This window comes from Leuresthes tenuis, unplaced genomic scaffold (genome assembly GCF_036924035.1).
Source record: "Leuresthes tenuis unplaced genomic scaffold, fLeuTen1.0.hap1 SCAF_5, whole genome shotgun sequence".
Classification (NCBI taxonomy): domain Eukaryota; kingdom Metazoa; phylum Chordata; class Actinopteri; order Atheriniformes; family Atherinopsidae; genus Leuresthes; species Leuresthes tenuis.
Genome location: NW_027325359.1, coordinates 28,718,324 through 28,731,511, shown reverse-complemented (window position 1 = coordinate 28,731,511; position 13,188 = coordinate 28,718,324). Strand labels below are relative to the sequence as shown.

At 41.4% G+C, this 13,188-nt stretch overlaps 1 protein-coding gene across 4 annotated transcripts in view; it reads left to right on the top strand.

Moving 5' to 3' along the window:
- septin15 (septin 15) overlaps positions 1–13,188 on the top strand; it is a 38,703-nt gene that overhangs the window by 6,427 nt on the left and 19,088 nt on the right. For all 4 annotated transcript variants that reach the window (XM_072386573.1, XM_072386572.1, XM_072386571.1 and 1 more), the window contains exon 3: positions 11,263–11,369. In XM_072386573.1, the coding sequence (XP_072242674.1) occupies positions 11,263–11,369 (107 nt within the window). The remainder of the gene's footprint in view (positions 1–11,262; positions 11,370–13,188) is intronic.

Below are 13,188 nucleotides of genomic sequence, written 5' to 3'. Positions count from 1 at the left end.
TCCTGTTTATGAATGAATGTCTAAAAGATCTGGAAACATTTGGTTTTGATAAAGAAAGTGACGATCGTAGGCACAAGATGGAGCTCCTAATCCTAACCCTCTGCACACATTGTTGAGGAAAAAAACGGAAATAAATCAACATGTTGTAATACTACGCTGAGATGTTCATGGATGTCTTTTGAATAGAGCATACAGTACTTGGTACCATTGAGGTCTTGTTATCGTTCTAGCCCAGATCTGTCCTTAAACTATTTATCGCTGTTTTATCGCCCAACAGAGGTGTCATGAATAGGTGCAGCAATCTAAAGTACTGCTTTACAAAGACATCAAGCGAAAGATATGTGGACTTTTTAGTTTGAAACTCATTTTTAAGTACATAAGTGATACAACTTGCCCTTTTTTCTGACAAATATTCTGTAAAATTCAACATATTTGTCACGGTCTGTTGGAAGAAATGAAAGAAGTTCTTGCTTTCTTGCACTTTTTGTTCATTTACCACATTTATGTCAAATCAAATACTTTGGAATTGGTCATTTTTAAAGGCAACCCAAGCCCTAAGCTGTAGTTTTTGTTAGACAGAATGGCTTCCTCCATATTTGGACTTGTCAGCTCCCTGTTCCCAAACCATGACTTCCTGTCCTGTTTGTTAATAAGAGCTGAAACCCATGCTCCTGCATTTTAAAAGAGAAAAGACCAAAAATAAGGTGCACAAAGTCCATGAATATGGTAGAACGAGGTAAAGTGATGGAGAAGTGAGAAAGGAAATACCAGTGTTGGAAAGAGAGACAGGAGAGCTGATTGTGCTTTGATTTGAAGAGCTCCCAGCTGGAGCTACAGTACAAGGCAGACTGTGAAAGCAGAGACTGGATGTTGGCTTCAGTACTGCTATACTTGGCTTCTGAGCGAAGTGTGAAAGTTTGGCTGGTTTCAGAGGCCCAGTATTATTCTTCTTCAGATTTGGAACAAACAGATGGCGGAATATGAGATGACTCGGCTTATGCCTTCGGGTCAGTCGTTCAAATTCCAGCAGCACAGACGGAGAGGAGGGCTCGCTTTGGTAGGAAGCCGAAGCATTTCGTAATGACATAGTTCACCTCTCATATGTGGTTGTAAAACACAACCGTACACATCTTTTCTGAAACTCTAGAAAGTGAGTACCAGTACATCAAACATACAACTAGTATTTCTCACTAATTCTTAGACCCTGAAAACTATAAAATACTTGGATGTGAATATCGCATCTGACCTCGGTGTGTTTGTACTGAAAATTGAAATATAGGACTTTTAGTGGCTGATGTTGAGATGTTCCAGATTAGCACACAGCACTGGCAGATGGTTGTGTATACCAAACTCTTCATACTAGATACTGTTAGAAAATACAAAATGTAACGTTTTATTTAGTCTTTGAAGTACCAATATTTTTAGGGAAACATACTTGTTACCATTGTAAAATTCCTATATTTTTGGGGGCTAAATTCCAACTGGCTTCCTTTATTTAATAGATTTAGGAAAGTTGAAGATAAAAAGAAACAAACAGGGAAACCTTTGGAATAGGTTTTTTTAGTACCCCAACTAGAATGTGACTTTTCCTGATTTTCATATGTGCTTATCCGCAGTTTATGTAAATGCCTCCCATCACTGGATTGCTAACAGGGTTGCCCTTTAAAGCAGCAGTAACAGTGTGACTTTCCATTGATTTGAATTAATGTGTTGAACGATTTAATTGGCCTCCCTGCGACCAGAACCTTTGACTTCACACCGTAAAGTTCATTCAACAGTCTTTTATGGGAAGCTCCCACTTGTTTTGACCACTGACCGTTTTAATAAAGTGTTTTCAAAGAGAGATTGCTGTGTCAGAATGAAAACAAAAAAGGAAGAGTTACTTTGTGGAGTTTTTAAAGCAGAAACTGATCCACATGCCGCAGTGGTCTAATTATGAAGATATTACACTCAATGAACATTTTATTTGATTTATGTGGTACCATAGGGCATCAAAAGAGAGACAACAGTGAAACTTTGCATGTGCTTGGTTTTTGTTCTCACTTTGAGATACTGAACACAGGATCCAATATTTATAATGATAATCCTGTGTAACCTTGTCTTATTGAGACACGTGACTGATTGTGAATGATCAGTAATGCTTTTCTTAGCTGTAGCCAGATATTGCTCTGCTGCATCCCTCTGATCACTACTCTTGTTCACTTCCTGCAGGTGTTACCTACAAAGCTGGCTTCTTAACAGGAAGGTTCAGTCGGTACTCCATTTTATCGTGCATAACTGTATTTAAAAACATTTAATTGTCGCCATATTTGAATAGATTACAAAATCGCATATTTTGCAAAACCCAAGAACATAATTTTTTGGTGCTATTACAAGCCTTGTGTGTGTTTTGCCAGGAAGCATCTCTGGTTGCTCTGTCATTGGGTCACTCCCTAAAAAGGAACGCCACCAGAAACTGCCCTTCTGGTGCATTTTTCTTCTTTCACACTTTCTTTTTATTTTCCTCCCCTCTGTCCAAACCTCTCAGTCCTGCCTCTCTCAGAGGGGGAAAAAGCTGTTTCCTGCCCCCTTTGTCCAGCTGGCAGTTTGAATAGAAACTCTTGGAAAGATTATCGAGATCCAGCGCCAGAGTAGAGATGTGAACAGAGCTGAGAGTCGGATCAGAGCTGAGAGGAGAGGGGAAGTGGTGCCTGCTTCATGCTGCTTCTGATGTGTAACAAAGCCAGTTCTTAACAGCTCCTCTGCTTTCCTAAAGCAGCTCGGGAGGAGAGCACATCAGAGGCTTTGTAGGAGTCTGACCTGGCAGGCAGAGCTGTGATCAGATGTGATTTAATAAAAGTGAAAATTAAAAAGTTTCACGGGCTAAGAATTAAGCTCTCATCAGTGTGGCTTAAAAATACAATTGAATAATTTGGGTCAAAGTAATACGGAAGGTAATAGATGGTGAATATACAAGAACTAGAATGGTTAAGTTTGGGAAACAGACACAGCTTTATTTTAAGCAAACAGAAGTGAAAAATCCATAGAATTTCAATTTTCAGTTTCTCAAGTGACACTTATGCTTACCTTTGTGATGTATTAAAGTAAACTGAAACTGACTGAAGCAGCAGGATGAGCCTGTAATCTCTAACAATTTCCCTATTAAGTCACTATCTGTTAATCTTCCTCAGTAATCTGCGTTTGATTGTGAAACTATTTGCCTGTCTGTCCTGTTGTTGTTGTTGTTGTCCTTCTCTAAGCTTGTGAGCCATGTGTGTGTGTTGTTGGTGTGTGTGTGTGTTCAGATAAGACAGTCTGACAGGCTTAGGATTGACCATCTTGCCTACTGACCTTGTAGAAGGGGGTGAGTGAGTGAAGGAAGGATTTGGTCCACTTAATCTGTTGGCTTAACCAGATGCGCTCATACACACCAAACGCGTACATTCGCGCACGGACACTCTGTTTTCAATGCCTGTTTATGTAGCTACTTAATCACTCTTATTCCTATCTTAAACGCCTGTCTGATTGGCTCAGGATGATGTACGCTGATGGGGCACTGCATTTGAACTGTCTTATTCATGCAGATATACTGTCGACAAACCATGTGGCAAACGGGCCAGTCCGACTGTTTCTGGAAGTGCCGGTCTACAGGGATCTAAACAAAAATAAATGAATAACAATAAGTTGATAGAAGCATTCTTTAAATGCCACATTCGGTGGGGCTGTTATTATTAACCATATGCATCCTGTTACAGCCACAATTAACTGCTTGACTACTTTCAGCTTTATAATGGTTTCATTTCACAAAGCAGAAGTCACCTCAAGCTGGTTACATGACGACGAGTTTGGGGGACTTCCATGTGGTCTCCCCAGCCACCAGATCTAAATGAATGACACCTCTAAATGTGGTAGATCGAGTTATTGACAGCATTAATGTGCAGCTGACGCTTCTGCAGAAGTAAAGTGATCAACCTTTAAGCTCATTTTCCAACATCTTGTGGAGTCATTGCCAACAAAAACTGGCTGTTTGAGAGCAAAGGGAGGCCTGACCAAGAATAAGTGGGCTGTTTTTAATAAAGTATAAAGTTCTGAGTGTATTTCATCTTCTCTCAGCTATCGCCATTGATTCACCAGACCAAGACCTAATCAAGAGCAGCCGTCAGGACTCAGTGGCATTTGGTGATTTGTGGCTGTAATTCCTTCTTTAGAATATCAGTTCTCACAAAGCATACAGCTGAAGCAGTGCTGCGTCTGCAGATGCAGATGGGGTTATATGAGAGCATGTTTGGTTTACACTAAAAGCTTCATGGAAGGGTTTAAAGATTTTGAATCTGCGTGGATTTAAACAGAGGAAACAGTCCAGTTGTAGCCTGATATAAAGGTGTTCTTGATCACTTTCAGTTGAAATACTTTTTTTTGTGAAATAAAATAAAAGTTCCACTATTGTTGAATATTTCCCCTTCTTTCTTTGTTTTACACAATTAAAACTACATTCATGACCCAAATTCACTCTTTGCGTTGATGTTGCAATAAAAATGCAGGTGCAGCAGGCGCTTGCTTTCCACTCAGGTGTGTCCAGTCGCAGTACCATGCATGCAGGCTCATGATTTACTGGGACAACTGAATGGAGCTAAGCAACCGTCATTAGTAACACCTGTGTTTTTCCTGCTATGACGAGTCAGAGTCTGCTCTGGGTGCAAAGAAAAACAGCTGAAACCTCAACAGCTATCTGGCATATTTTTGACCTAAGTGGGAAAATGTAATGTGCTGTAGAAGATTTGCTCTGACTGTGTGTTAGATTTCAGTTTGGGGGACAAAGTGATATTTAATCCTGATTGGCCAGTTATGTTTCACTTGAGCGTGAACATGTGGTTTACCCAGCACCCATTGGGGGTTTGTATTTCTCATGCCTGGGAATGTCTTGGGATATTCCAGGAAAAGCTGGAACCCAACTGATCACCTGGGCTATTATCTTCTGTGGCATTGTGCAGGTGTTACTTTTATTGTGTAATGCAATATGGGCGACTCGCTGCTGTGCTTCACAGCCATAAAGACGCATCCCTGACTGGCTGTTCTGACAAGCCCTACTCCAGTGTTGTTGTCATCACCTTACTACCTATTTAGCCTGTTGGACTTTATTCGCTGCTCTATAGCTGATCATAGACGACACAGAAATGTCTGAAGGCTCCAGACATGCATTAGGAAACCACATAGTCTCACTTTCTGGTCTCAGATGCGGCCGGCTGAAAGTTAAGGAATGATGTCACAGTCTCAAGTTCAGTATTTTTTAGTCTCATATTTACCCTGGATCTGTGGTCAGTTCAGTTTTCCTTTAGCCATCCGTAGAGAAGGTCATCAGCCTGTTTACAAACCCGCTTCACTAATTCTCCCCGTAGCCTCCGGGTCTAACGCTCCACACAGGCTATGATGTCAGTGTTTGTGTGCGTTAGAGCCGGGCTGTGCACATCTGCATGTTCATGCATGCTCAGTGAAATCTCTGCAGGCGAGATTCTTCCTCGTTTTTCTCGTTTCTCTATGCCATGCTCTCGTTCTCGAAGTCTCTATTTTGAGACGCACATGTCTGCTCTGACCCCGCACGTGCCGATTCTGTCAGATTTAGTCTCAGGCCTGGTGGATGGCAGAGGAGCACTCGCCCTTTAATTAAAAAGCTGAATGATAAAATCGGATCAAAGCGGGCTCTGTACCTGCAAAACTCCTGTGAGCGCAGTTTAGTTTGAGCTGCGGTTCCTCCATAGAGTCTGCCAGACGCTCTGATCCCTATCTTTGACCAAAACAATAACCTTTGCCCCCCGCTTCAGCCAGTCCCATTTAGCCTAAACAATGGAGAATTATCTTCTCCAACAGTCTGGCGTTCAGCAAACACAACTTCCCTCACATCCACCGTCTGCCTGCGACTCTGCTGTTCTTTCCTCTGTGCATGTCCACCAGACACCCCATTTCACACATTCTGCTTCGGGCCTCACACATGTCTGTTAGTAGTGTGTGTGTTTGTGTTTGGTGCTGGTCCATTGGCCTGTCAGGATGTGAGGGGGCCAGCTGCTGCCTCCGGGCTGAACGAGAGCGCCAGAGACCACATGACTGGGAAGAATGTCAGGAATCCCCTGTGAATCCCACTCTAATCATTTGTATGTTTGTTTGTTTTTTCATTCCTTTCAGTTCAGCTTGTCACAGTTTGCAAAATGTTCAGAATTTGTTCAGAATGCGTGTTTTGTATCATTTATATTTATTCTGTAGTGCCCTCCTTTACAATCGTGTGATTTTAAACACCAATCTGTGCAGCGGCAACAATTACCACGCAGAAATGAAATTCATCGTAAAACATCTAGAAAATAAGAAAAAACTTTTTAAAGAGTTGATCTAGCAAAACGAGTATTCCCTTGTTTTATCCTCTTTAAAAGCTAGAATTAGCGGCTTTTCTCAGTTCTTACTTCTTACTGACCAACACTGGAGTTTTATAATGCATCTAAACATGTGAGTCTGACACATGCAGACAGTACAGATCTTCCCAACATAGTTTCTCTCATTCGCACATTTTTCTGTTTCTTTAGTCAGACTGCAAAACGCATCAGAAATAAAAAAAAAACAGCTTGTGTCAAGTCGTGGTCACTTAAAGTATTTCCAGACTGTCACTCTGCTCTAATAAACTCCTGATTTTATGACCACAGCCTCATCTTACAAAATCACCATTTAAGTAACTTAAAGACAGCGTCCGTGCAGTAAATTCAGCTGGACTTGCATGTACCAGCAGCAGAATGTTTTCTTACACAGTTCATAGCATTATGGTTTTTCTAATTTCAACTGTCTTTGCACTTTATACTCAAAGTATAAAGTGCTTGAGTAAATAATTAGTTCCTCTCCAGTTCATGTATACTGGGACAATGACAGTGGTCTGTAAAATGACCAAGTTGAGCTACAGCCAACTCATCTGTGCATGTAAACTTGCTGACTGAATTAAAAGTGAACAAATAAATAAATATTCAAAGGCTTCTCCAATAACTTGAGGAAGTTGTAACCCATTTGTTACATGATTGCAAAACAATAATCGAAAGGTTGATCCATCATCAGAATATCTATTTGTCTCAGCTCTGAGAGCTGATAACACGATACCATAACGAGCCACATCGATGCAGAGCTGATGATCACCACCGACACCCTTCTATACAGTGACCATTTAACAATGGGCGGTTCTGCATGCTTTTATCTGACAGAACTGGTATTACTGGGTGATGGCCTTACAGAGAAGTCTAGTGAACATCTAATAACCGTCCCTTTGTTTGCAACGTAGCATTCCCCTCCACTTAAAATGCTCAATGTGGTTAATTAACATACAAGCACTCACTGATTATCACATAATGATGATAGCTCAGCCTCGTTCAGCGTTTCAGTCATTGTCATAGACGGTTGCATCATTCGGAGCCACATTGACGTAGAGCTGATGATCACCACCAACACCCTTCTATGCAGTGACCATTTAACAATGGACGGTTCAACATGCTTTTATCTGACAGAACTGGTATTACAGGATGAATGTTGTTACTGGTGAACGCAGCTGAATGGGTTCCAGTCTTCATCCTGCTGACATCATGTGCCACACTGTCAGCTGTACATTCCCAGAAAGGGGCAATGGTTCACAGCCACAAAGTGCAGAAAATGTTCCCATCTACAAAATCTGTTTCTTATTTCACTTCCAAACAATAAGACTCATTTGAAATGACCTCGGGTCTGTTTTTCTTGTTAGTAGAGTTTATTTGTGCTGGTGTGACAGCTGTCAATCAGCACCTTCAGTGGATGCAGCTGCACCAATACAAAGCTGTGTTTGTTTGTACATTTCATCTGGACTGAGCTGACTACAGGTTGTATGTGTGTCGATTACACAGAGTTTGAGTTTGAATCCCCTAAAAGACTGGAAACTCAATCTTTGATATGTTGTTACTTAAGTTATAGATTGTATCCTTGTGTCCTTTTGTTATTGATGGAAATTGAGGTAAAAACCATTGGTTATGTTCATGATTGTTTGATTATACTACTCTGCAGTATAATGCTAAAGTTGGACCAAACAAACAAAGTCTTTGTGAAGAGTGTGAAGAGTTAATTAAGTTGACAATAAGGACGGGGAAGCAGAGATGGGACAAAGAGTGAGATGGAGTGGAAGCTTACTTAGAAAGAAGGAAGAGAAACAGTAGGGCTGAGCAGGAAAGGTCATCCATCTATCACCGAGTTGCAGATCATTAGTCTGTTTACAGAGAACTGGCACTGCGCTCCCGCTTGTCATGTGGAACCAATATTTAATTAAAGCTGAATCAGGGGAAGCTAATTGGGACGGACCTGCCCTCAGGGAGTTCAGACTGCTGCAGTGACTCACTGGAGCTTCCATCTCCCTGTGAGCCACTCGACCACAGACATTAATCAATGAGTCATTTTCAGTTCACAATCCCCCTCTTCAGTTCTGTAGATATCGTTTGGAAATAAGCTTTTAGTCTCTGCAGGTAATTCTGGGAAGTTTCTGCATTTTTAATGAAGGTTTTTTTTTTTTGTTCCTCATTTAAAAAAATAAATAAAAACAACAAACCACTGGCCCCAGATGTTAGCAACCTGCACTTATTGGCATTTATCTTAAAGAAACAGTATTGGCAGAATCCCTATTAACTTCTAGCTTCTCGTGAATCTTCTGTGCTAAACTTCAACTGTGATTATTGAGTTTAGTTTTGTCCAGCGTGATATTTGCTGAGGTTCAGATGAGCTTTCTAATCACGGGAACCACACAACATATCTTTCCACTTCTAGCTTTGAGGTCAGGATACAACTGAACTACAGCCAGGCAGCTCTCATAGGTTGGATTTGTGACCTTATACGTTAGTTAGTAAATTTACAAGGAAAATCTATGATATCTACCTGCTAGTTGCTACAGATCTGGTCTTTTTACACAACTAAAAGGTCACATTTAATAAAGTTCCGAACTCATTACACCAGAGGCAGAGATTCACATCTAGCTTGCAGTCAGTTGTTAAGGCAATGAAAACACTTCTTCAAGATAAGGTTTTCTTTTACTGTTAATAAACTAGGCCACGGTGGACTTAGAAATTAATTAAATGTGACACGATATTAATTTTGCAGCACAAGATTTCAGTTCTGAGGTTATTTATCTGCAGATATTTCAGCTAGTTTCACAGTTTAAAAGTTGTTTAACTCTGTGACAGCTTCTTGATTAAATTGTCTTTTTTGGCTCAGTCTCTATTTGAGTACAGTCACTGTTAGAATAGACCTTTCGGTTAATATCCTGCTGTTTGCTTTTGTCAAGGTGGCATCAGTAGTGACACGTTCCTACCAAGAGAGCAAAGCTAACAGGCAGAGCAGATGAGTAAACGTATACACACCCAAACGCAGACTCGCGTCCCTTTTGTCCACATTCAGACAATTCTTTTCATTGCTAGGAGTAGTTTAACCAGTCGTAAGGAGGAGGGCTTGGTACATCTGTGTTATCTTGGCATGAAATGGCATTTGTGGACATAGTGCATGCTTGACCTCTAACACCGTACAGTTCATCAAGCGGGAGAGTCAGCTGTTGCCTGGGTGGAGAGACTTCAGGGGCCACAGAGTGGGTCCTTAACTCAGATGGTGACTGAATACCATCCATAGGCAAGCAAACACACATGGGGCTGGTCGAGGGGTTAAGAAGGGGTAAGGAGAAATATCCAGCAGGGCTTCCCACCAGGTTGCCGTAGACTGATGCTGTCCAGATGTTTGTCGGGCAGCAGGAGGGAAACGCTGCTCGACTCAGCACGTGGTTTTAAAAAAAGGGAAAAGAAAATCAACATTTTCCATCCATAAAATGAGAATACCCGTGAAGAAAAGCTGATATACCGTTCATATAGCATAACATCTGCTGAACAATTGGGTAGCTTTACAAAGCTGCGCTTATTTGAAATGGCATTTCATTTTATGCTAACCTCAAACACCAAAGCCTCAGAAATGGCACACCAGACGTTGTTGACTCTAGTAAAATTGTGTATCAATCTAGAATTACGGGATCAACATCTGATCATCATTTTGAAATGGGAAAACCTCCAGCTTTCTTCTTTCAGGCTGCACACAGCTTGGCAGCGCAATACATATTTTTCATGGCTGTTGAGAGCAGCTTAGTTTCTTTGAGTGAATGCAGGAATGTCTCTGTTTTATTGCGACTGATTCATGCGCCTTAGAATAAATGATTGTGGCATAGCTGTCGCTTAAAGGACAAAGCCACTTTTATTTCAAACGCTCGTAGACTGAGACCTCAAATGCATTTAGTTCCAAGAAGCTAGTCTTTAAAGCCTGATTTTGGGTAACATCTTATGTCGTTAATATACCAAAAGTGACGTATTTGAATGGGTTTTTTAATCGTGGGTATACCCACTTAAACAAGCCGATTAAACCCTCCCACATTGCCAGTCGTGGCCTGTTTAGCAATGATGCTCCGGGGGCTGTGATGTACTCAGAACCGGTCCATCAAGTATGAATACAAAAAACTCAGTATGATCCCCACTAAGTGGCCCAGTCTGGGTTGATGCTTGGTCACAAGTACTTAGAGCTGTAGTAGCTTGACAAGGCTGAATTGGGGCTGTCAGGAGGAGTCAGTCAGGCAGGCCTCCTCCCCTCCAACCAAACACTCACCCACTGCCTTTTCACGGGACACGAGCCAGATGGTCAGTCATTAATCGCAGCCCTGTGTGTGTGTGTGTGTGTGTGTGGGTGGGTGGGGCTCTGTGAAAGCATGTGCAATATGTAAGTTTTGGCTAACTGTTTGCGTTGTCAAGTAAATGTTTACTCCCTCTGTGCAGCTTCTGTGTCGTTAACATCGGTGGGGGAGCAGGGACTGGAAAGTTGGCACAGTAAGAATAAAGATGTTAAGATTTACACCTAAAGGAAGAGTTCAGCAAGCGTGACGGAGGATGAATGGGGGTGTGGAGGAAAGAGTGAGCTGGAGGTGGAGGGGAAATGTTTTATTCCCTCCATCTGAGAGCTTTTCTTGCTGGCAGATGAGCCTCTGACCTTTTCCCCCGCAGACAGGGAATCTACTTTATTTTCTGTGCTGCAGCCCCGTCCCTCCAGGCCCTGCCTATACGAAATGCAGTTTAAGTGCATCTTTGTTCTTTGTTTTCAGGACAGGCCTGCGTGCACATAACAAGTGGCAGGCAGGCTTTATTTCCTCTCTTTTCTTTGTAGGGAAGTCAGATTAAAACAGATTTTATTCAAACTTAACTTTAACTTGGTCTTTCTCTTCAGGTGAGTCTGGACTTGGGAAGTCAACGCTCATCAACTCTCTCTTCCTGACTGACCTGTACTCCAAGGACTACCCTGGTCCCTCCCAGCGCATAAAAAAGACCGTGCAGGTGAGTTTTCTCACTATTTATCAGTTTGATTCGGCATCACAGGTGACTTTGAAGTTCACTCTTGAGTGGGATGTGCAGATGTGTTACAGATGTCTGTCGTTTTTTTTTTAGTTTTTTTTTTTTTTTTTTTTTACTCCATCCACCTCTTCCTACCGATGCAGTCGCAGCCATAAAGAGTTTATGTCCTCCAGTAGTTTGGGCAGGCGACCAAAGGAATCTCTCTCACTTCTCTCTGTGGTTGAATATTGTTTTCTGCTGGGGTTTGTTGATTGATGCTGATCTCTCCCACTGTCTAAATTCCAGCTACAGAAAATAAATACTGATGTGGGAAACTGCAAAATGAACAATTTGTACTATAAAAATTTGGTCTTTTCTGTTTCAGTCTTGATCACATTTAGTAAATGGAGCCGTTTAAGTAAAATGAAACTGATTTGTATCTGTTTTTTAAGCCTGACCGCACCTCTCCCTTGCATAATGGCCTCTGGTCACGCTCAGTGTAAACAGCTTTCCTGTTATTGTTATAACATTGATAAACATCAGTTTTAGGAATGATATTTTAGATTCATGGATTCCACTAAGGATGTAAAAATATCCTGCAGTCGGTCACTAAAGCGACACTGAAAAGAAGAATGATCCACAGCGAACTTAAAACACACCATGAGCTGCTTTGTATCCATCCTCTTTTGAACGACCTTACAAATCTGTGGAAGATCTTAAACGAGCAAGACAGCCTTAAGTATTTCAGATACTGGCTTTAAATCATTTACAAGAAGGGTTGCTGAAAATATCCTGATTCAAGAATATCACGGCTCTTAAGAGAAGTTGTATATAGTTATTTTTACCCAAGGCCGCACTGACTTATGTAAGATCACATGTGGATGCTGAATCTGTTATATCTACATGGCTAAATGAACTGGTTTGACTTTATGCTGCCAGGAATGACTGACAAAGCTGTAAAATAAAGTGCTATAAATCCATGTAATTCACTACTTTAGTCTGTCTAATCATGATACTGAGACCGTTCATTTCACTTTCTAGTCAAAGTTTCACATCTGCCTGCGTTACCCTGCAGATACCCTGGTAGAGCTTGTGGTTGAGGTTTCAGTGCCCCCACTCTGAGGGCAGGTTTGTTAAATGTGGAGGAAAAATAAAGCTGTCACGTTTAACCAAAAAGCACCAGCATTGCCCAAGTCCGACAAGTTGTGCAGCATTGTGCAGGATTAGATGTAAATGGGGATGGTTAATGACAGCTATGCACAAAAGTAGAACAATTCAAGTTGACTTAAAGCTGGAGGATTTACCTGTTTTTCTGCATGTGTCACTTTACCGACCATAAGCTGCTTTTACATGTAACCAGTCAATCCTGAACTTAGTCATTAGATATCAGCAAACACTTCAGCATCATGCATTCCTCATGATTTACTCCGGCTTTGCCTGCAGTGACTGAAGATTACAAAATATCTGGTTCGAAAGGTGGACAAATCGTCTGTTTCTAAAGGAAAGAAAAAATGAGGTTAAACCAATCTGTAAACATGACTTGGATAAGGATCGCAACAAATCTTACAGCTAAAAAATGTCAACAACGAGGTAACTCAATCAGATTCATACTTTTCCATGGCACTGCACTTGTTGTTGAACCAGTCTCAGATGTCTTGTTGTCTTTTGAGTAAAAGAGAAGGAAAATAATATAGTGGGAAAGAGAGTGACAGAGTAGATGGAAGAAGTATGAGGAAGACTGCAAGGCCACAGGGCCTGGTTGTGACCTTTTATGGTCAAACTGAGGAGGGAGGGAGGCTGCATCTGGTGGAGAGGACAGAAG